Source organism: Neovison vison, chromosome 13 (assembly GCF_020171115.1).
Source record: "Neovison vison isolate M4711 chromosome 13, ASM_NN_V1, whole genome shotgun sequence".
Lineage (NCBI taxonomy): Eukaryota > Metazoa > Chordata > Mammalia > Carnivora > Mustelidae > Neogale > Neogale vison.
Window position 1 is genome coordinate 86618421 of NC_058103.1, and position 24292 is coordinate 86642712.

A 24292-nucleotide genomic window follows, 5' to 3' on the forward strand; every position below is an offset into this window, starting at 1 on the left:
AGATAGAATGAAGTAAGAGTGTAGATAGATTAGTTAGAAAACTTGAAATAGCACATCAGAATTAATGACAGCCTTAATGGGAATGGGAAAGAATACAAGGGATGCTGAAGAAGTAGGTATGTCAGGACTTGATAAGAGAAACTCAAAGACAAAGAAAGTTTTTAGCTTTTTACAGTTCAGTTTATAACAATAGCAATGCCTTCAATATAGATAAGAAACATCATATGAGAGCAAGTTTTCAGGCTTTATTTTAGAAATGGGAGAAGACAATAAATTCCCTTTTATTCACACAGAGTTTAAGGTACCTAAAGATATTTTTGCATAGAGGTTCAGCAGGAAGCTAGAAAGATTAAGTTTGGAACTCAAGAGAGAGGCTAACGATGCTTTAGCTCAGAATAATTATAAGCTACTGAAAGTCAAAATCTGTGTTTACTATATCTTTTTTTCTGATGCTAAGCACAGTATCAGGTGAATTTAACTGAATTTGGGAATCATTTATATAAATACAAATGTTAAAGCAGATGAAAGCAGTAAGGGAAAGAACATAGAAATAAGTAGATGATAAAATCTAAATGCCTACACAGGAGATTAGAGAGAGACAAACAAAAGGACTAAAAGAAATACTCAGGAAGAAAGCAAATAGTAGGGGTAGTACAATATCACAGAGGCTTAGGGAGATGAAAGGTTCAGAAAGAAAATAATCAGCAGTGCCAAATGCTGAGAGGTCAAGATGGTTAAGGGCCAAGAGCTTCCAAATTTGATGATTATGAGGAATTTTGTTATCTTTGAAAAAGCAGTTTCAGGACAATAACACTAACATTGTGGAAATATGAGAGATCAAACTGAAAGGAGAGATCATTTTCAAAGACAATAAGTTCATCTATTTTAAAAAATATGGTCTAGATTATGAAGAGCTTTCTAAAGAGATTTATTATCTTTTTTTTTTTTAAAGATTTTTTAATGTATTTATTTATTTGTCAGGGAGAGAGAGAGAGAGAGAAAGCACAAGCAGGCAGAGGCAGAGAGAGAAGCAGGCTCCCTGCTGAGCAAGGAACCCCACATGGGACTCGATCCCAGGATCCTGGGATCATGACCCGAGCTGAAGGCAGCAGCTTAACTGACTGAGCCACCCAGGCGTCCCAAGAGATTTATTATCTTGAGCATCTCTTGTTGATTGTTGCAGATGACCACAGGAAAGGAATTTTATTTTGCTCTAATTTAATGTCTCAAGTTGCTAATACAAGGCTTGACATAAGTGATACCAGCAATCTGTACTGTAGGGAAGCATTTAGACAAAATTAAATTTTCTTTTGGAAAAGTATTCAAAACACATTACCTATTTCAACCTCAGTGAGACAGTTTTCAATCTTCTTAAGTACGTTGTCCATCTCATCCATCCTTATCTGAAGTTTCTCCCTCTCATTCTAAACACACAATATTATATTGTCAAATTAAACCTCTAAACAAAATATTTAAACATTATAAATGGTTAAACTCGCCACATACTGCTATATCATGAACAGGAAAATCTTAAAATGAAGGTCGAAGCTTCAAGTCTGGACTTAAAATGTATTTAAAAAGCATACATAATAGATTAATATAAACTTATTTTTGTACTTTCCTTTATTACAGTATTTCCATGTAATATAAGATGCTAAATACATATTACTTAAAAAAATTGTTTTCAAAGATTTTATTTTTAAGTAATCTCTATACTCAATATGGGGCTCAAATCTATAACTCTGAGATCAAAAGTCTCACACTCCACTGACTGAGCCAGCCAGATGCTCTCCCCAAAAAGGAATTATTTTTTATTTTTATTTAAAAAAATTTTTTAGATGGGGGAGGAGAGTAATAGAGGGAGAGGGAGAAACAGAATCTTAATCCACACCCAGTGTGGAGTGTGACTTGTGGTTTAATTTCACAACCCTGAGATAACTACCTGAACCAAAATCAAGAGTCAGACACTTAACCAACTGAGCCACCTAGGTGCTCCCCCAAAAGAATTCTTTTTTAAAAATCATATTTATTTGTTTGAGAGATAGAGTGTGGCAGAAGGAGAGGAAGAGGCTCAGCAGGGAGCCTGACAGGCGCTTAAACCTAGAACCTCGGGATTATAACCTGAGCTGAAAGCAGACATTTAACCAAATGAGCCACCCATGTGCCCCTGAAAAAAGAATTCCTAAAAAAATGTTCTATGGTCAAATAACTAAACAGAATTATAGCATGTTTTGTTCCTTTTAGACTTAAAAAAAGTATTTATGACTTTATTTATTTTTAAAAGATTTTATTTATTTGACAGAGAGAGTGATCTCAAGTAGGTGGAGAGGCAGGTAGAGAGAAAGGAGGTAGGCTCCCCAACAAGCAGAGAGCCCAATGCGGGGCTCAATCCCAGGACTTTGGGATCATGACCCGAGATGAAGGCAGAGGCTTTAACCCACTGAGCCACCCAGGCGCCCGATTTCTGACTTTAGACTTTAATATGCTACCTATTACATTTCTCCAAAGGGGAATATGGTACATAATGTTTCTCAGAATTATTTGCCAAAGGAAAGAGAGTTTTTTTTAATGCAGAGTACACTCATTTTGGGAAATGCGACTTTAAACATGCACACAAAGGGGCACTTGGCTGCCTTAGTCAGTAGAGCGTGTGACTCTTGATCTTGGGGTTGTTTGAGCCCCACGTTGTGTGTAAAGATTACTTAAAAACATAAATAAATAAAAATAAACATGCACAGTTGGGTCTGGACTATGAGGAAGATAATACTACAGTATAGTCCTTAGCAATGGAAGAGCAGAATCCTATACTGTTCTATTTCAATATGTATAATTGATAACAAATTTGACATGAGACACAGGTCCATATTAGTAAATATATTCTAGAATTACTCAAGATGCCAGATTTCCCACTTTTGATAAATTGAAACCTATGTCTTTATGAACCATGTTCCTTAGGAAACATTCTTCGTATTCCACAATCACAATAAAGTAACTTTAATACGTCTGTCTTTCTATGCTGTTAACTGTTTCAAGTTACCTGAGCTGACTGTACCAGCTTGCTGTAGAGAGCCACTTTTCCTTGATGAGTGAAGACTTTAGTCATCTTGGTAAAACGTGATTTTATTTTGTTCAGGTAAATTCCAAAGGCTTTCAGCTGCAAGGGAAAATCAAAGGTTAAGGTGTACTAAAACAAATGAGTTAAGAAAGACAATTGGTCTGGGAAGGCTGGTTCAGCTGCTGTGGGCTATTCTGCCTATCCTAGACTGATTCCTAAGGCAGGGCACATCTCATTTGCAAACTTAATAACATTTAGTAATTTAAAAACAGACCCAAAGATTTTAATTTTAATTCTTGTTTTTAAATCACTTTTCATAGTACAAATTAGAAAACGACAAGCCCTAAATTAATAAAACTCTTAATATATTAGAGCAATATAAATGAGGTCCTATTTAACCACTTAAAGTAAATCTTTTCCTCATCTAAATCTAAGTGATACAAGTAGGAGGAAATTCTAAATGAACTTTAAACATATTTCATATATTTAATTGGACATTTTCGTTTGAAAAGATTATGTATTTTAAAAATTACTCATGTAATTAAATAAAAACCTCACTAACATATCATACCTGAAAAGTTAAAGAACTTGTCACTAATTATCAAGTAACAGTTACTTCTTTCACAATGAATAGGTTCAAAATGTCTATACTGATTCCTATTCAGAAAATGAGATAAAATACCTCCTCATCAGAGCAGTGTCTCATTTTTTCCCACAGGTTCCTATTTACATCAGTCAACAGTTTATCCTGGTTCAATGCAGAAAGCTTTAATCTAAAATATAGAAAAGTTAATAATTAGCACAGGGATCAGAAGTCAACTTGAATGAATCAACTCAGATTTACAGACATACTTAATTTAATCCTTCCTAATCCTTTTCTATATTAAAAAAGGGGGAAATTAACTCAAGAACAGTGGTCAGCCTGATTATTTCAACACTTGTAGAACAGTTCAAGAATGTTATAAATCAGAAAAACTTCCCTTACAATCTCAGTCAACTTGTTCCAATATGAAAACATGTTGCTTTTAAAGAATCCTTAGGGTCTATCAATGGATAATTGTGAACTTGTAGCTATTACTTTAAGTAAAAGTTCCCAAGTCAGTTCCCAGTCTTGTCTCACCTTTATACAATAGCATTTGTAAACATAGCAAAATTATATATTAGTCTCTTATTGAGAAATAAATTTCTATCAGAGTTGGAATATATTATATACAAGAACATAAATATAAAATCAAACAGTAGACCACATCTAAACAGACTGTGCATTGTGTGTAAGATCTTATTTTATTCAAAATGAAACATTCTAGGACAAATTTTTAGACACTTAACTCTTTCAAACAACATGAAGAAAAAAAATTTTTACTGTCCTATTCAGTGATGAACCCTAGTACTTAGTATAGTGCCTAGCACAGAGTGGGTGTTCAATATATAGTTGTTGAATGAATCAGAATCAGGCAAATCCGCAGTATTATAATTTAATACCATCTTAAGTTTTTAGTTTAAAAACTAAATAGTTCTTTAAAAATTATTTTATTTCTTTTCTGTTTGTTAGGCTGGTTTAAATTTAGTTGAATAGTTCTAGATAAGCATGATATAAAATATATTTTGGGTTCCAAGTCTAATTTACCTGAGGGAATTTAGATATACCTAATCTGTAAATTAGTATGCTGGATCTACATATACCAAAGCACTGAGCAATAATCTGTGTAATATCATGTACTTTCTGACCGGCAAATCAAGGACAAATTGTGATAAAACTATAAACCCGAAGATAATCTTGATTTCAGACACAATTTATAAATTCCTATTATCTAAAATTTATAAATTCCTATTATCTACTTTTGACGATGTTCTTTTGCAATCAATTCATGATATCATAACCTTTTAACTATTTACTGAGGACACACTTTCTGCTACAAATGGTATGAAAATATTTTATATACACTAATGCTACTGCTCATTTCTACCTACTGAGTAGGTATTATTATTCCTAATTTATGGATGTTGAAATGAAGGGTTAAATATCTTACATAAAGTTACATAGCTAGTACTGTAAACAGGATTGAGCTTCAATCTGTCTGCCTACGAGCCTCATTCTTTTCCACATTCCATATGACACTGCCAGTTAATGCTATGAACTTTTTCCTATGTCAATGCCTAATTAAAACCTTACCACACAGATTATCCACCCATCCAACAAAACACACACACAAAAACTTTCATACTCTTCAATCTTCTGCTGAAGAGCCTCACAATCTTCTCTATAAATCTGTATCTTGGGTCGGTAAACATACTGACTTAACATCAGGTCTTCTGGAGTAGGTGGTGTGTTTACAGTAAACTGGAAAAAAAAAGAAAATAAGTCCCTCAAAACTGGTAGTTTGGAGACAAAACCATATTTAAGAACTGTTTCAAGTTTCAGTGGGCTTATTTTAAAGTTCTATGAAGAAAAATTTGATTACTCTATGAAATTGATACATCCAGTAACCTATTAGTTGGAATGTGAATACAAGTCTCTGACATCAAAGTCTATTTCCTACAGATGTTTAGTGGATGTTCCCCTCACATGTGTTTGAATAGTGATTTGAAAATGGCTTGTGTGGTTTTAAGAAAATCAATACCTAAAAATTCACACTTATCAGGAACCCTTTCATTAAAAGACTGAAAAAAGATACCAGTTTCCTAGATTATTCTTTTCTACTCTAGTCCTGATCTTTACTTCTATCTTCTTATCTTCTATCATTGAATTCAAATTATTCTGGCATATGTAAAATAAGGTAGTAAAAATTTGGTTATTTTATTTTTTATTTTATATATTTTTAAAGATTTTATTTATTTATTTGACAGACAGAGATCGCAGTAGGCAGAGATGCAGGCAGAGAGAGAGAGAGGAGGAAGCAGGCTCCCTGCTGAGTAGAGAGCCCGATGCGGGACTCGATCCCAGGACCCTGAGATCATGACCTGAGCTGAAGGCAGAGGCTTTAACCCACTGAGGCACCCAGGCGCCCAAAATTTGGTTATTTTAAAAAATGTTTTATAGATCTAATCCAATGATTTTTTAAAAAAGAATTTAAGTAATCTCTACACCCAACATGGGGTTCAAACTTATAACCCCAAGATCAAGTCACATGCTCTTCTGACTCAGCCAGCCAGGTGCCCCAAATCCAATGACTTTTTAAAATTAACATTTTTTTTTTTAAGATTTTATTTATCTATTTGACAGAGAGAGATCACAAGCAGACAGAGAGGCAGGTAGAGAGGGAGATAGAGGGAAGCAGGCTCCCCGCTGAGCAGAGAGCCCGATGCGGGACTCGATCCCAGGACCCCGAGATCATGACCTGAGCCGAAGGCAGCGGCTTAACCCACTGAGCCACCCAGGCGCCCAAAATTAACATATTTTTATATGTTAACATAACATAACCTTATTTTTTTTAATTAACATATAATGTATTATTTGTTTCAGGGATACAGGTCTGTGAATCACCAGTCTTACACAATTCACAGTACTTGCCACAGCACATACCTTCCCCAATGTCCATCACCCAGCCACCCTATCCCTATCCCCCAACAACCCTCAGTTTGTTTCCTGAGATTAAGAGTCTCTTATGGTTTGTCTCCCTCTCTGGCTTCATCCTATTTCATTCTTTCCTCTCTTCTCCCATGATCCTCAGCCTTTTTCTCAAATTCCACGTATCGTCAAGATCATATGATAATTATCTTTCTCTGACTGACTTATTTGGCTTAGCATAATACCCTCTAGTTCTATCCACATCATCGCAAATGGCAAGATTTCAATTTCTTTTAATAAAGACTTTATTTATTTATTTGAAGAGAGACACACAGTGAGAGAAGGAACACAAGCTGGGGGAGTGGGAGAGGGAGAAGCAGGCTTCCCGCTGAGCAGGGAGCCCGATGTGGGGCTCGATTCCAGGACCCCGGGATCATGACCCGAGCCGAAGGCAGACGCTTAACGACTGAGCCACCCAGGCACCCCAAGATTTCAATTTCTGATGGGTACATAATATTCCGTTGTATATATATATACCACATTTTCTTCATCCATTCATCTACCATTGGACATCTAGGCCCTTTCCATAGTTTGGCTATTGTGGACATTGCTGCTATAAACAATGGGGTGCACGTGCCACTTTGGATCACTACATTTGTATCTTTGGAGTAAGTACCCAATAGTGTATGCTGGGTCATAGGGTAGCTCTATTTTCAACTTTTTGAGGAATGTCTATACTGTTTCCTCAGTATAGTGTAGGAGGGTTCCCCTTCCTCTGCACCCTCACCAACATCTGTTGTTTCCTGACTTGTTAATTTTAGCCATTCTGACTGATGTGAGGTGGTATCTCACTGTGGTTTTGATTTGTATTTCCCTGTTGCTGAGTGGTGTTGAGCACTTTTTCATGTGTCTGTTGGCCATTTGGATATCTTCTTTGCAGAAATGTCTGTTTATGTCTTCTGCCCATTTCTTTTATTTTTTTTTAAGATTTTATTTATTTGACAGACAGAGATCACAAGTAGGCAGAGAGCCAGGCTGAGAGAGAGGAGGAAGCAGGCTCCCCGCTGAGCAGAGAGCCAGATGATGTGGGGCTTGATCCCAGGACCCTGGGATCATAACCTGAGCCAAAGGCAGAGGTTTTAACCCAATGAGTCACCTAGGTGTCCCCTGCCCATTTCTTTTTTTTTTTTTTTTTTCCCTGCCCATTTCTTGATGGTATTTTTTCTTTTTTGGGTGTTGAGTTTGATAAGTTCTTTATAGATTTTGGATATTGGCCCTTTATCTGATATGTTATAATCCAATGACTTTTTGATGTCCTTTATGCAGTACTAGAAATCCAAGTCAATTCTTTACATCATATTACATATAAAAAGCCAAAACAAACAAAATCCCACAACTACCCATTATTCATAGGCAGTATGGTACAGAATAAGTAATTCTACCACTTTAAGATTTGGTCTCTTCATTTATAAATTGGGCACAATATTGATCCATCTCCTAAGAGTAAAAGGTTTTGTTTGTTTTTAAAGTTACTCAAGCCAGGGTCTCATAAAATAATCTAATAAATGTTAGTTTTTTCTCACTCTCTACTTTTATTTGATAAATTAAAAGGATGTAACTGAATGAGGTTTTAATCTCCTTCCTCTATTCCTAACACATCTTCTAGAAGATGTGCTAAGAAAGTATAAAAAAGTGCTAAAAGCAATTATAACTGAAGTTGACTCTCTTTCTTAAAGACATTTTTAAGGCTAGACTTATAAATAAAAATCAAAGCTCTATGCACTGGCTCAAAAAGAAAAGGCAACACTAGAACCCAGACTGTGCTTTTTAAACACGGTTTTCTTACTCAAAGAAATCAGGCATCCTTGGGAAAATGGCTAAATGCTTTCATATAGGAGCCAGATGATTGACAAAGAAACATTTCTTTTTATAGAAGTATCTGGACAATAAATGGTAGCATTAGTTTATAACTACTACTTTACAACTCCTAATGAATTACTAGATCTAGATAATGATTTAATGGCTGCCTATGCATCATAACCAGACATTATTTCCTGACAGAAGTACGACTATAAGGTGAACTTGGGGGAAAAAAAAGTGAATCTGATAAAGCCTCTGCCAACTTACAAATACAGGAGACAGAGAACAGGTTAAAAAAACATTTGAGTGGGGACGCCTGGGTGGCTCAGTGGGTTAAGCCTCTGCCTTCAGCTCAGGTCATGATCCTGGGGTCCTGGGATCGAGTCCCACATCGGGCCCCTTGCTTGGCGGGGAGCCTGCTTCACCCTCTGCCTCTGCCTGCCTCTCTGTCTGCCTGTGCTCGCTCTCTCTCTCTCTGACTAATAAATAAATAAAATCTTTAAAAAAAAAAATACCTAGAAGAGTTTAGAAAAAAAGAAAAAAAAAACATTTGAGTGTGCACAATTGGTAAAATACACACTCTGGCAAACCCCACAGAAAAAACCTGGTTTCTTCATCAAAAAGAAAAAAAAAGGAGAGAGAAATGAAAGGCGACAATACTATTTAGAAGATTATTAAGAGATACCTACTAATTATAATATTTCAACCTCATTTAGTAAACTCAATGTAGTAAACGGGAAAATAATGCTTAAGAAAACCAGGGAGAGGGTACCAGGATGGCTCAGTCAGTGTCCAACTCTTAATTTCAGCTTAGGTAATGATCTCGGGGTTGTGAGATCGAGCCCCAAGTGAAACTCTGTGCTGGCCGTGGAGCCTGCTTAAGATACTCTGTCTCCCTTGGGGTGCCTGGGTGGTGCAGACAGGTAAGCATCCGACAGTTGGTTTCGGCTCAGGTCGCGGCTCAGATTGTGAACTCAGGGTCATGACATGGGGCCTGCATTAGGCTCTGCTTGGAGCCTGCTTCACTCTCCCCTACAACCCCCCATCCCTGCTCACACACTCTCTCTTTAAAAATAAAATGAAAAGACAATCAGGGAAATATAAATACTGACTGAATAGTCATTTTAAGGTATGATTATTATATGTGTATTTATTTTTAAAATGAGTCCTCATCTTTTCAGGAATACATACTGAAATATGTTAAATTGATGATGCCTGGAATTTGTTTCAAAATAACAGGTGGGGAGTAGGGATATGTAGAGATAAAACAACAGCTGATAATTTTTGAGTTGAAAAAAGGTAGGTTTCCTCTTGGACCTCCTTAACCACCAGTGAAACATAGGACCACACTCCCAGAGATTCATCAGGAATTCAAGTGTCAATGGATATCAGGCTAATGCACTGTGGGTACATATTGGCTGTATCCACCTATGCTGTATGCAATAGCTAGGTTAATTTGCTGCATCTTGAGCCCAGGATCATGTACACAAGCCACCCTCCTCCCTTCATTTATCTATTTTGATTACGTACCCAATGTATGCATAATCAACCCCTGGTATTTCAGGCCTGGAAGGATTACCTGCAGTTCTTCAACCTCACTGAGAAGGGAAAGGGTGTTATTTTGGTAATTTTGCCTGAGGCACTCCATGGGCATGCTGAGGGTTGTGGGGCACTACAATATCACTATTTGCTGGTGATACCTGCTGAGTTTCTGTAACTGCAAATACATATGAGTGCTGTACATGTGTCTATAAGGGGTAGCACATAATTCCCCATTTGCCTCAAGAATACTCTCCCCAGGAGTACCTGGTTGGCTCAGCTGGTAAAGCACGAGACTTTATTTTTTTTTTTAAATGTAATCTCTACACCCAACATCAGGCTCGAACTCATGACCCCAAGATTCAGGGTTGGATGTTCTACCAACTAGGCAGCCAGGCACCCCAGGCATATGACTCTTGATCTCAGGATCACGAGGTCAAGCCCCACACAGGGTATAGAGCTTACTTTAAAAAAGAATAAAAAGGGCGCCTGGGTGGCTCAGTGGGTTAAGCCGCTGCCTTCGGCTCAGGTCATGATCTCAGGGTCCTGGGATCGAGGCCCACATCGGGCTCTCTGCTCAGCAGGGAGCCTGCTTCCTCCTCCTTCTCTCTCTACCTGCCTCTCTGCCTACTTGTAATCTCTCTCTGTCAAATAAATAAATAAAATCTTTAAAAAAAAAAAATAAATAAATAAAAATAAAAAAATAAAAAAGAATAAAAAGAACATTCTCCCCAGTTCCCAAGAGACTCACAGTTACCCAAGTCCTATATCAGATGCCCCTAGTTATAAACTTCATTTTCCATGGTTCATATCTCTTTGTCCTTTCCCTACTTTAGGATTTTAAAATTTCTCTTCTGGGATAGCATAAATTCTCTATCTTGATGGGTTTGTTCCCAGATGTATTTCCTTAACACTGACCTTCCTGACCTCTGCAAGGCCTGAGAGGAAACAGGAAGATTCAGTTAGCTCCTGAGGTATTCTCTCCCTCTTTACCCTGTCACCATCCTCTTTGCTCTTATCTTTCCCCTCTGTTTTCTCCCAGTCCCTGGTACTTTTTCTGCTTTTCTAAGGATGCAGGCTCTGGATCCATACCTAGACAGATTTCTACTTTCCATCTACAGCTAAAGCAAGATGATGCTAATGAGAAGGGTAGAATAATGAGGTTGGGGACCCAAAAGATGTGTGTTCATTTTTCCATTTCCATCTTTGATTTATACTTCATATTTATTTGTTTTTATTTATGTATTTACATATTTATGTATTTATTTAAATTATTTTATTTATTTGAGAGAGAGAGGAAGAAATTAAGCACAAGCAGGGGGAAAAGCAGATGGAGAGGGACAAGCAGACTCCCCACTGAGTAGGGAGCATGACACAGAGCTTAATCTTCAGATCCTAAGATCATGACCTAAGCAGAAATCAGATGCTTAACCAACTCACTCATCTAGGCACCCCTATACTTCACATTTTTTTTTTTAAAGATTTTATTCATTTATTTGACAGACAGAGATCACAAGTAGGCAGAGAGGCAGGCAGAGAGAGAGGGTGAAGCAGGCTCCCCTCTGAGCAGAGAGCCCGATATGGGGCTCAATCCCAGGACCCCGGGATCATGACCTGAGCTGAAGACCGAAGCTTTAACCTACTGAGCCACCCACGTAACCTTATACTTCACATTTAGATATACAATACTGGAATTGATTTATTTCTACATAGCTGTTTCTTAAAAGTTTTATTTATTTATTTATGAGAGAGAAAGAGAGAGCGAATGCACGAACAGGGGTGTGGGAGAGGGAGAAGCAGACTCTCTGTTGAGCAGGGAGCCCAATGCAGAGCTAGACCCCAGGACCCCAGAATCATGACCTGAGCCGAAATCACGTGCTTAATTGACTGAGCCACCCAGGCACTTCTAAATAGTTTTAATTTTTTTTTTTGAAGATTTTATTTATTTATTTGACAGAGAGAAACAGCAAGAGAGGGAATATAAGCAGAGGGAGTGGGAGAGAGAGAAGCATGATTCCTGCTGAGCAGGAAGCCCCATGTGGGGCTAGATCACAGGACCCTGGGATTATGACCTGAGCCAAAGGCAGGCACTTAACAACTGAGTCACCCAGGCTTTAATAGCTTTATTGAAATTTAATTCACACATCATAATTCATCCACTTAAGTATACAATTAGATAATTTTTTAAGTTATATTCACAGGGTTATGCAACCATCAACAATCTAATTTAGAGCATTTTCAACCCCGTATAAAAAAGTCTGTACCTGTAGCACCTGGGTGGCTCAGTGGGTTAAGCCTCTGCCTTAGTCTCAGATCATGATCCCAGTGTCCTGGGATTGAGCTCCACATTGGGCTCTCTGCTCAGCAGGGAGTCTGCCTCCCCGCTCCACTCTGCCTGCCTCTCTGCCTACTTGTGATTTCTGTCTGTCAAATAAAGAAACAAAATCTTAAAAAAAAAAAAAAGTCTGTACCCATTAACTGTCACTCTCCATTCTCTTCCACCCTTATCCTGGCCCCAAGTAACCACTAACCAGAGTTTACTCTGGGGCTATTATGAATAGTAGTCATGTACAACTTTTGTGTGGATGTATATATTCAGTTCTCTTGGGAATATATTTAGAAGAAGAATTTGCTGAATCTTATAATAGTTCTAACTTTTTTTTTTTTTAAAGATTTTATTTATTTATTTGACAGACAGAGATCACAAGTAGGCAGAGAGACAGGCAGAGAGAGGAAGGGAAGCAGGCTCCCTGCTAAGCAGAGAGCCTGATGCAGGGCTGGATCCCAGGACCCTGGGATTATGACCTGAGTTGAAGGCAGAGGCTTTAACCCACTGAGCCACCCAGGCACCCCTATGTTCCAAAGTAGCTGTGCCATTGCCACCAGCAATGTATGAAAATTCTAATTTCTCTATATACTTGCCAACACTTTTTATTTTCTTTTTGATTATAGCCATTATAGTGGGGGTGCAGTAGTAACTCATTATAGTTTTATTTATATATTTATTTTGAAAGATTTATTTATTTATTTTAGAGTGAGAGAAACAGAGAGAGTGCATGTGAGCAGGGTGGGTGCAAAGGGAGAGGAACTATGAAAGAATCTCAAGCAGACTCCCTGCCGAGCATGGAGCCTGACTTGGTGCTCCACCTAGGGCTTAATCTCAGGATCCTGAGATTATGACCTGAGCCAAAACCAAGAGTCAGATGCTCAACTGACTGAGCCTCCCAGGAACCCCTCATTGCCGTTTTAACTTGCATTTCCTTAATGACTAAAGATGCTGAAAACGTTTTTCTATACTTATTGTCATTTGTATGTGTTCTTCAGAGAAATGTTCATTCAGATCCTTTGACTATTTTTTAAATTGGGTTGTCTTTTTATTACTGAGTTGAAAGGTTCTTGATATATTCTGGGTACAATTTGCCAATGCTTCTTCCCATTCTGTTGGTTGTCTTTTCACTCTTTTGATTGTATCATTTGTACCACAAAAGTATTTTGTTTGTTTTTCTTTAGAGAGAGAGAGAGACAGCGGAGAAAATGGAGGAGATGGGTAGAGAAACTTAAGCAGGCTCCATGCCCAGTGCAAGCCTGACATGAGGCTTGATCTCATATCCCTGAAAGATCATGAAGTCAAGAGTCAGATGCCCAACTGACTGATCCACCCAGGTACCCCCGTGTAACACAGAAGTTTCTTTGATGAACACCAATTTTTGTCACTTATGTTTTTGGTGTTATATAGACTTAATTTTTGTATATAGTATGAACTACGGGACAAAGCTCATTTTTTCCTATGGATAACCAACTGATGCAACACCATTTACAGAAAAGACCACTTTCTGCGGTGGCATCTTTATCATAAACCAAATGTCCATATTTGTGTGGGTCCATCCGTCCTTCCTTCCTCCCTTGTTTATTTTCTCCCTCTTCCCTCCCCATTTTTTTTTTCCTTTAACTTTTTTTTATAATAAGCTCTATGCCTCATGTGGGGTTTAAACTCACAACTCTGAGACCAAGAGTCACATGCTCTACGAACTGAACCAGCCAGGTGCTGTTGTGTAGGTCCATTCTTTAAAAGTTAGCTAGAACTCATTTGGATCTAGTGATTATTTTAAGGTAAATTATAAAATAAAATTTTCAATGATAATAAAAGTTTTCCAGTTTTTAGGTTAACTTTGGTAATTTATATTTTGCTAAAAAATCATCTATGTCTTAAAATTTGTTGTCAGAGTTGATGAATTAAAAAAATTCTTTTACTCGGTGGACATGTCTTCTTTCCTAACCATCTATATTTTAGCCTTCTCTGTTTTCTTAATTATGCTCTTTAAGGGTTTTCTTATTTTATTGTCTTTTCAAAGTACCAGCTTTTGGAATTTGCTGTTCTTTCTACTAATTTTGTTTCCTGTTTCATTAGCTTTACCATTTATTTGTATTAATTCTGCCTTCTTGCTTTTTTTTTTTTTTTAAAGATTTTATTTATTTATTTAACAGAGGGAGAGAGATCACAAGTAGGCAGATAGGCAGGCAGAGAGAGGGGGGAAGCAGGCTCCCTGCTCAGCAGAGACCACCCCTCCCCCATGCGGGGTTTGATCCCAGGACCCAGAGACCATGACCTGAAGCTGAAGGCAGAGGCTTAACCCACTGAGCCACCCAGGTGCCCCCTGCCTTCTTGCTTTTTTAAGGGGTTTCATTTTATTATTCATTTTTCTAATTTCTTAAAGTGAGCATTAAAAGCTTTATTTTTAGATTCTCTTCTATAATAACAACGTTATCTAAGGTTTTTAATTCCCTGCTAAGTATAATTTTTGCTGTGTGTCCCATATGTTTGGTATTAAATATTCTCCTTTACTTTGATTTCTTAACAGTCTTGATTTCGTCTCTGATCTCAGAGTTATCTATAAGTGTATTTCTTAAATTCCGAGAAGTTAAGAATGTTATAGTCCTTTTATTCATTCTAATTTTATTGGATTAAGATCAGATGATGTTGTCCCTAAAATTTCCATTTTTTTCTATTTGTTAATGTTTTTCTTTGTGGCCAAGGGCATAATTAATTTTTGTAAATGTTTGACAGACTTAAGAGAAAAACATAATCCCTATTAACTGACACAAATCTTTCTACTAATCTTTTAAATGAATTTGTTGATTGTACAATTCAAATATTATATAACCTCACATAGTTTTGATTTTGAAAAATGTTTATTAAAACCTTCTGCTGTATTTGGATTTTTATATAGTGGGGAAAAAGCATATGTTCAGGAGAAAGTATCAAAGACAAAATACATGGCAAGGAATGAGAAAAAAATAAAATTTTACCTTATAAAATTCTATATTAGCCAAAAAACCTCTAATTTCTTTGTTTTTAAGAAGGCTCTATGCTGGAGTCCCAACACAAGGCTTGAACTCATAACCCTGAGATCAAGACCTGAGCTGAGATCAAGAGTCAGATGTTAGAATTGAATGAACCATCCAGGTGTCTCCCACAAAAACAATTCTTATACTAACCACAATGCACTTACTATAGAAAAACTTCCTGCAAGAAAATATGCTTCCTTAGATTATTTTTCTATTTTTGAATAAACACTTGTTTTGATGTACTTTAATAAACAAGTATAATACATCTTAACTGAGATAACTTTTTTGCCAAGAAACTGCGCTTACTTTGGCTGGGAGATTGCTCTGTCGAGGTTTCTGTATCAAAATGTGGACCTGAAGAAGTATAAAGAACTCCTTTAATGTAATTTTCCCATCTTTCAGTTTCTGAGGAAAGAAAAAAAGTTTGCACAATATTCAAGGTGAGGTCATTTTGATTATAACCAGCCCATTTTGCTTCTAGTGTATAATATTTTGCATACGTTAGTGGAAATATCCAAATATTTGTAAGCTATACATGAACAGATTTTATTTAGTATTATTTCTTAAGGTTATTCAGTGACAATAGAATTGGGAACAAACAACAAAACACAGGTCTTCTAATTGTGATTTCTACTCCCTATAATCAATCACCATGCTGGGTCCTTAACAAAAAAGCTAATTGTCTGTATAGTTGAATATTTCTTAATTTTTTTAATTTTTAAAAAAGATTTTATTTATTTACTTGACAGACAGAGATCACAAGTACTCGCAGAGGCAGTCAGAGACAGAGGGGGTAAGCAGGCTCCCCACTGAGCAGAGAGCCTGATGCAGGGCTCCATCCCAGGACCCTGAGATCATGACCCAAGCTGAAGGCAGAGGCTCAACCCACTGAGCCACCCAGGCGCCCCAAATATTTCATAATTTAAAAAAAATTTTAAAATTGAAAACAAACAACAAAAAATTGGAAAACAAAACAGGGACTATAGTTGCATTAGAAATGAGAAATAGTTTAACATACCTCCTTCAAGCTCTCTTCACAAATAGTATCTCTGAGAAACTGTGATTCCATTTGACTATTGTGCTGTGCTAGAAGTAAAGCAAATTCAGGTGATAAGTCAAAATTAAAGTGTAAGCTTATTTTAAATTATCATTCAGATTTATGTGTGGTTCATGCTCTTAAAGTTATCGACTAGGATCTTTTTGGGAAGAGTCATTTATAGGGCGAAGTATAGTATTGTTTTAATATCCCATCCAATATTTCTCCACGAATTATAAGCTTGTTTAAAAAGATTTTGTTTATTTATTTGACAGAGAGTGAGAGAGAAAGAGTACAAGCAGAAGTGGCAGGCAGAGGGAGAAGTAGGTTCCCAGCCAAGCAGGGAGCCCAACGCAGGACTCAATCCCAGGATCCCAGCATCATGACCTGAGCTAAAGGCAGATGCTTCACCAACTGAGCCACCCACGCACCCCAATTATAAACTTCTTAAGACAATTACCCTTCGTGGTCTATCACTTCTCAATTTATTAAAATAATTAAACATTAAAAATAAACTAAAATTATTTTACTCATCAACTATGTATAACTCCCAAAAAGCTTAAATAAATTTCAAATATCTTCTGAACTGAAATACATTTATTATTGTCAAGTAAGCAGATGACTTCTATTATTTAGTCTTCATGAAGATCTTACTGCTGAAGTCGAGAGAGGTCCCATCGGCCTTGATTGAATCAAGAGAACTGCTGCAACTAGATGGTGTCCTGCTCAGGCTTTTTATCAAAACACTGTTAGCATTTTTATCAATATCCCCTTCAGAATGGTGATCAAAAACCTGAAATTATCAGTTAAGGAACATCATCAGCCTGAAGTTATGACTTATAATACACTTATAATACACATAATAATTGTTTGTTGAACACTAACAAGGACTACTTCATAAAATTTATCTACAATCATATGAAATATATTAGTAACAAATTGGAATAAGTAATAAGCAATTTATCAGGCCTTTAGAGTTCAAAGTAATTTTATTTTAATTTTTTTAAAGTTTATTTTTCTTAGTAATCTCTACACCTAACATGGGGCTCAAATTCACAACCCTGAGATCAAGAGTCACATACTCCTCTGACTGAGCTAAACAGGTGCCCCTAGAGTTCAAAGTAATTTTATTTAAGAATCTATAGAAATAGGGTGCCTGGGTAGCTCAATGGGTTAAGCCTCTGCCTCCGGCTCAGGTCATGATCTCAGGGTCCTGGGATCAAGTCCAGTATCGGGCTCTCTGCTCAGCAGGGAGCCTGCTTCCTTCTCTCTCTCTCTTTCTGCCTGCCTCCCTGCCTATTTGTGATCTCTCTCTGTCAAATAAAAAATAAATAAAAAATTTAAAAAAGAATCTATAGAAATATATAGAAATCAGCCTGTATATTATACTGTATAAGCAAATTGTTTCTCAGATGTGTCTAAGTTAAAGCCAGATCCTATGAGTTGCCAAACATTGACCTATTCCATTATTCAATTACTAGTCACTGGGGTCAGGACTACCACATTGAAATAAACCAGCATAGAATATTGGCTATTCATAGTGACTCTGGCTACAGCAACAAAGAAACTTATTTCCAGGTTTTAGACGTTTTCCCCAGGTGACTAAGACTCCTTTGGCTGATGTCAAATAAGTGATGTGGTCCTGCTTTTATCATTTTAACCATTTGACTTTACAGCCTTAAATGCCATTTTCATCTACCTACTTACATATGTTTTTGAGGACAATATAACCTTTGTCTAAATGTTAGAATGTAATCTCCATGAAAACAGATTTTTTTCCTCTAAATTCCTGCTGATGTAGTCCAAGCACCTAAACAGTACTTAGGACACAGGAGATATTCAATATCTACTGAACAAAATAATACTAATTTTCATATAATCCATTCAGTTATAAATTTTTTATCACTGATACTACATTCTCAAAGCTTCACAGAGGAACCATTTCCTCAGGACCTCATATTACAGAACTAATGAAATATTTTTCTAAGCTTACTCACATATTAAATTTTGTTTTCTATGAACTTCTGATACTTTAAAAAAAAATATTTATTTATTTTTGAGAGAGAGGGTATAAGCAGTAGGGAGAGGCAGAGGGAGAGGGAGAAGCAGACTCCCTGCTCAGTAGGGAGACTTGACATGGGGCTTGATCCTGGGATCATGACCTGAGCTGAAGGCAGCCACTTAACTGAGCCACCCAGGTACCACCTTATGATACTTTCTAATCTTCATTTCTCCATCTATAAAACTAAGTTTGAATGACAGGTTTTATTCTCTCTAAGTTATCCAAATGAATGTTCCCTCAACCTCTAAAACAATCTATAACCTCTTCTCATAAATTCAAATTCTCACTTCTTCACCTTAAGATACTGGGCTTGACCTAGGCATTCTCTCAACCACTAAAGAAATGAACTCTCAGCTTTTACATATCCTCATAAGCCAAGAAAATTCATGTGAGCTTTTCTTCATGCAATTTGTCTAACAAAAAGATTTTTTTTACCCCTCAGATATTTAGACTGAATTTAACTTTTCAAACTACATATACCCTGCTGAGAGATTCTCCAAATGCAAAATCACAATGACAGATTGCACAATTACATTAATTTTTGTACTACTTCCCATTTCATTTTTTGTGATTTGTTTTTAAGTCTAGCTGTTAGTCAAATAATACCTTAACATTCTAAACAGGGATATTTCCCTAGCTCTATAATTGGAAATAATCAATTCCTGCTCATTCAAGACTAAAATTAAACATTCATAACTTAAAAACACATTCCTTAGTTCAAGACAGAGCTTACCTCCTGATTTTGTGCAGTATCACTAAACCTAATCTCACTTTTCCTGATTTTTTTCTCATTCTGCATATCATCCTCTTCTTGTATCCAGGTTCTTTTTTGGCTATTGCAGGTTTCTCTTGTTTTATTTTCAGATGGCAAAACCTCTTTTTGATATGTCTCAATCGAAGACTTTTCCTCAGTTTCTATGGTAATAGAATCTGAGGAATTAATCTCACCAGGATATATAGGAAGGTTTTCCTCATTTATATATTGAGATGGACTTAAGGTCAGTTTAGCTGCACCAAATTCAATGCTTGACTCCTTACTGAAGACTGGTTGAGCTTCTAAGTGATTTAATTCAGTTGTGTCTGCTTGAAACTGCTTCAGGTCATTAATACCAGTGACACTACAATTTCTCTTGTTTGGCAATCTGGGCAAAAATATTCCCAGGGAACATCGCCTCACTTTATCTTTTACAACTGTCGTGAGTGGTACAGAGTTAGTTTCAGTTCCATTAGGAGAAATTTTACTTTCTTCATCTCTATCATCTTCAACATTGCTGGGCATTGTGTTAATACTATGTATTTCTGTAGCTTGCACTATACTCATAGGATTGTGTGCCTTATTTGTTAATCCAAGTAACTGTTCTGGGGAAGGTGGTACATGAGGAGTTTGGAAATTAAAAAATTCTTCAGGTTTTCCATTAAAATTATTCAGATTAGATGTGACACTACTAAAACTTGCAGTATTAGATGCAATTGCAGGATCCAATGCTTCTCTAGAATTAGCATGAATTTGAATAACTTGCTTAGGCAAGTCTGAATTACTGTGAAAATCTGTATTACATTTAGCTGTCTGAATATTCTTCTTTGGCTCTTTTTTACAGGCTATAGTAGACTGTTTGTCATTATTGAGCATTTTGGACTCATTTTCACATGTAGGTACAGAGGAATTTTCTATGACAATATTTAAATTCTTATTTCCAGCATGAGATGATATCGTTTCATCTTTATTCACAATTATCTGTCCTTGTTGAGGTAATGGAGGTAGCTGGCTTGAGAGATGAGGCGGAGAAGTAACACAAACATCATCAACAAAGGTCATCTTTAAATTATGTTCTGGCATATCAACAAAGCCCTCCATTTGATCTTCTGGGAGTTTAAAAGATACTCGTTTTGAATTAGGTTTAGTTATCTCCCCCAGATCTTGACTAGGTAGTAAAGTTTGATTAGCTCTTAAATTTGGGGGCTCCTTAATCAGATCTTGATCTTTGAGCACTGTCTTAACAGAGTCTGGCTGTCTTTTGATATTGGTTCCAGTCACCTTTTCCTTTTCTAACAAAGAACAAGAAGCAGAGAGAGGCAGTCCCTTAGATTTCAAGTAATATTCATTGGCTAAATTGTTTACATAAGTAAGATCATTTTGCACTGGACAATTACTGGTTTTCTCATCTTTATCACCTAAGGACATGGCATTCCCCTCCAAATTATCAAAACAGGAAATAGCATTTTGTAAATGGGAATAATTATCACTGGATCCACACATAGCAGTTGCATGACTATTTGTAAAATCCATATTTCTTCTATCTGTACTATTTAACTGACAGCTTTCAATTTTGGCTTTTTCCAGTGTGCAGGCCTGGTCTACAACACTCCCCATGACCTCTTCACCCACAGTGCTTTTGAATTTGATAATTTCTAACTCACTTTGACCCCCAGACAATGTATTAGCAGGAACAGAAGGTATCACATGATGCTTTTGCTTAGTGTAAAGAACAATTTTGTTTTCTACTGCCAGTGCTTGCTTTTCAATGTTTTCTTGAACAGAGCTACCATCATTATGAAAAGAAATACCCAAGATTTTTCCATTAGCTATTCCAAATTTAGGGTATTCTTGAAGAATTTTCTCTGTGTCTTGACAATCAATGAAAACAGTATGGGACTTGGTGACATCCAGATCACTGTGATTATCTACAAACATTACAGTTTTTTCTATCGGCCTGGTAGTTATTTTAACTGGTGAGACAGTTTTACATTCTAAGGCAGTTGTGTGACTTCTAGTCATCTCCATGTCATCCTGCCCACATGTATACAAAACAGTTTTAGAATCTCCTGCCAAATGTACCAAATGGGAATCCTCTCTATCTTCCAGGGCAGTTTTGTTTATTTCTACTGTATAGCTCTGGGTGATATCCATATCATTTTTATCATTTTTGGAAAATGCAGCAGTCTTGTTATTTTTTAGTCTAAGGCTCTTCCTTCTCTGACTTTTGCCTGATATAGTTTCATTCAGAAATTCGGGCTTCTGTACATCTTCATTATTTTCCCAAAAGCTTGATTTAGACACTTCCATATGATCACCAGCTATAAATCCTACAGCTTTCTCTATAGGACCATTGTTAGACCATCCCCTTGCTAGTGTTAGTTCATTCACTTTTGCTGCTGATTGCTCACTTTTACCATTCTCTGGAAAGGAAACATTCTCCTCAGTAGAAGCAGGTGACACTTTTGGCTTTTCTAGGCTATTCCTTTTGGATAATTCAAAGTCAAGTCTGTCTGTAAGCACAGTCCTCTCCTTTGCTTGGTAGTCAATGAAAACAGTGTGGGACTTTGTCATTTCCAGTTCATTGTAATTATCTATAAACATTACAGTTTTTTCTATAGGCCTAGTGGTTATTTTATCTGGTGAGACAGTTTTACATTCCAAGGCAGTTGTGTGACTTTTAGTGACTTCCATGTCATCTTGCCCACATGTATACAAAACAGATTTAGAAGTTTCTGTCAAATGGGAATCTTGTTCATATAATAAAGCTTTATGATTTATTTCCACTGTATAACTCTTGGTGATATCCATATCATTCTCATCACCTTCTGAAAATACAATAGTCTTATTAACTTTTTGCCTGCCAACACTTTTTCTTCCATAAATTTTGACATCTTGATTTTCATTCTGAAATCCAAGTTTTTGAATGCTTTGGTCTTCTAAAACGTCTATATTATCATTAGAAACAAATACTCCATTTTTTTCTGTAGGACTTTTATTACATTTTTCAACATTTACAGCTATCTTTCTGTCTACTGTTGTCAGCTGGCAGTTAGTATTTTCTAAATTAGTCTTACCCAATTCTTGTAATTCAGAAGGACCAAATCCAATGACAATAGTGTGACTCTTGGTTAGATCCATATTTTGTTCCTCCTCTGAACAAATAATTGTCTTGTTATGGGAACAGTCAGGTGTGGGATTGCCTACACTTTTCCTCAGTGGCTCAGGCAGTTTAGAATTCTGGCCCGATACAGATTTCACTGTGTAACTGTTAACAGCAATATTATGATTTTTCATGGTAGACTGTCCTTCTAATGAAAATAGTGGCTCTGTGGTAGGAAACAAAGATGCCTCACATGAAACTGTATTTCTGTTATTTCCCAGTTCTATTTGTTTCTCAAGATTTCTGTGGCTTGTTGCTATGTCTTGATTAATATCAGCTGACTGAGGAGAATCTTTACCAAGATAGGGTGCAGTCTTTAAAACTTGATCTTTTTCTTTACTCCAGGTGTCAGTTGGAATGTTTTTAGATATTACGTCTGGCTGTTGAGATGGTTCAGTATGACTTTTGTTCATTTCTTTCCATTCATCTGAAGGGCTTTTGCTGTGAGAGTGAAATTTACCAGTATTCTCAGATATTAGATTGCAAGATACAAGAGGAGATTGACTTCCCAAGTTAGCTGTGTGATTTTTAGTCAAATCCATATCTTCACCTGTGAAAATTTCAGTCTTTTTGCCAGTCAATGAAATAGACAAAGAATTTGCGAGGCTCTGCTGTAATCTTCCCTTAGATACATGAGGAACTGAGCTACAATTTATATTCATTTCCCCATCCTCTGAACTGCTTATGAGATTTTGGAGCATCATTTCTTTTTCAGATATTGGTGTGTCTGTTCTCTGTGTATTTGTGTGATCTTCTTTAAAAATCTGATTATCTATCACAACTGTATGACTCCTGGTAATGTCCATGTTATCCATTCCTGAATAAATAGTTTTCTCTGTGAGAAGAGAGATAGCGTCTGGATTGGGATAAGTTTTAGAATAATTACTCTGATTCTTCAGCAAATTCTTCACTTCTCTCATACCTGAGAGACACTTGGTCAGTTCCATGGCATCATTACTACTAGAACAGAAAAATGTCTTATAATCTTGAGTAGCTGAGCTGGAACATATAGATCCTGGGATTATGGCCAAAGTGCTGGCATCTTGGTTAGAAGTCTGTGTGGCTATGTGAGTTTCTGTCCCTGTAATATGACTTTTGGTAATATGTATTTCACCATTAGGGTTTAAAGAAGGGTCTTGAAAAGCAGCATTTGGTTTATTCTTAAAGACTGTCTTCCTTCCTGGATCTTCAGTTCCATAATCTGTCATAACTTCCATCATGACATTTTGAGTTTGATTTTCTATATTAGATAAATTATCTGCTGAGGGTAAATTCTGTATAGTGTAATTAGTTGTCAAGTCCATATAATCATTGCCATAAATTGTAATATCATCACCTTTAAATTCCCTTAAGCTGGCCTCAGTGGATGTGGGAACTAAAGTCTCAATATTGGCTGTATGACACTGGGTGAAATTCATCCCATCATCTTGTTCTCTAAAGATTCTAGTCATATTATTACTATTTTCATCTACTTTAAGAGACACATGCATTTGATGTACAGAAGAGGCCCTATTTGATTCTTTGGGATGAACAGATATCTCAAAATTTTCTTTATCAGGTCCTGTAGGAAAAGCATTAGATTTTCCTGTTTTCAATCTTTTTATGAAGTCATTAAAATTTATTTTCTTTTCTGAAGAAGTGCTTTGATCCATGGAAAAATTTAATTCTTTTTTCATTCTTGAATCCTTAGTATGGAGCTTTAAGTTAGCCAGAAATGATGTAGTATCTATCTTAGTGGACTTTTCACTTTTAGTACAATCTAAAAGGCCTTTGTTAATCATTACGGTGTGACTTGTTGTTAGGTCCATCTGGTTTTCTTCCGAAAAGATGACTGTTTGGTCATTTGCATGTTTCCTTTCATGGTTGTGTTCTGTAATTGAAATCTATAATGAAAGCAAAATATAGGAGATCAGATCAAATGCAACCTTTTAGAAAAGTATTTTATAATATGTACTGTATATAGTATTAT

The 24292-nt window shown here is 36.4% G+C and overlaps 1 protein-coding gene across 2 annotated transcripts in view; it reads right to left on the reverse strand.

Annotated features, from left to right (window-relative positions):
- KNL1 (kinetochore scaffold 1) overlaps nt 1-24292 on the reverse strand; it is a 77278-nt gene that overhangs the window by 14127 nt on the left and 38859 nt on the right. For both annotated transcript variants that reach the window (XM_044229588.1, XM_044229589.1), the window contains exons 10-17: nt 19140-24206; nt 16999-17137; nt 16327-16394; nt 15615-15713; nt 5281-5396; nt 3738-3828; nt 3038-3154; nt 1337-1424 (exon numbers count right to left, since the gene is read on the reverse strand). In XM_044229588.1, the coding sequence (XP_044085523.1) occupies nt 1337-1424; nt 3038-3154; nt 3738-3828; nt 5281-5396; nt 15615-15713; nt 16327-16394; nt 16999-17137; nt 19140-24206 (5785 nt within the window). The remainder of the gene's footprint in view (nt 1-1336; nt 1425-3037; nt 3155-3737; nt 3829-5280; nt 5397-15614; nt 15714-16326; nt 16395-16998; nt 17138-19139; nt 24207-24292) is intronic.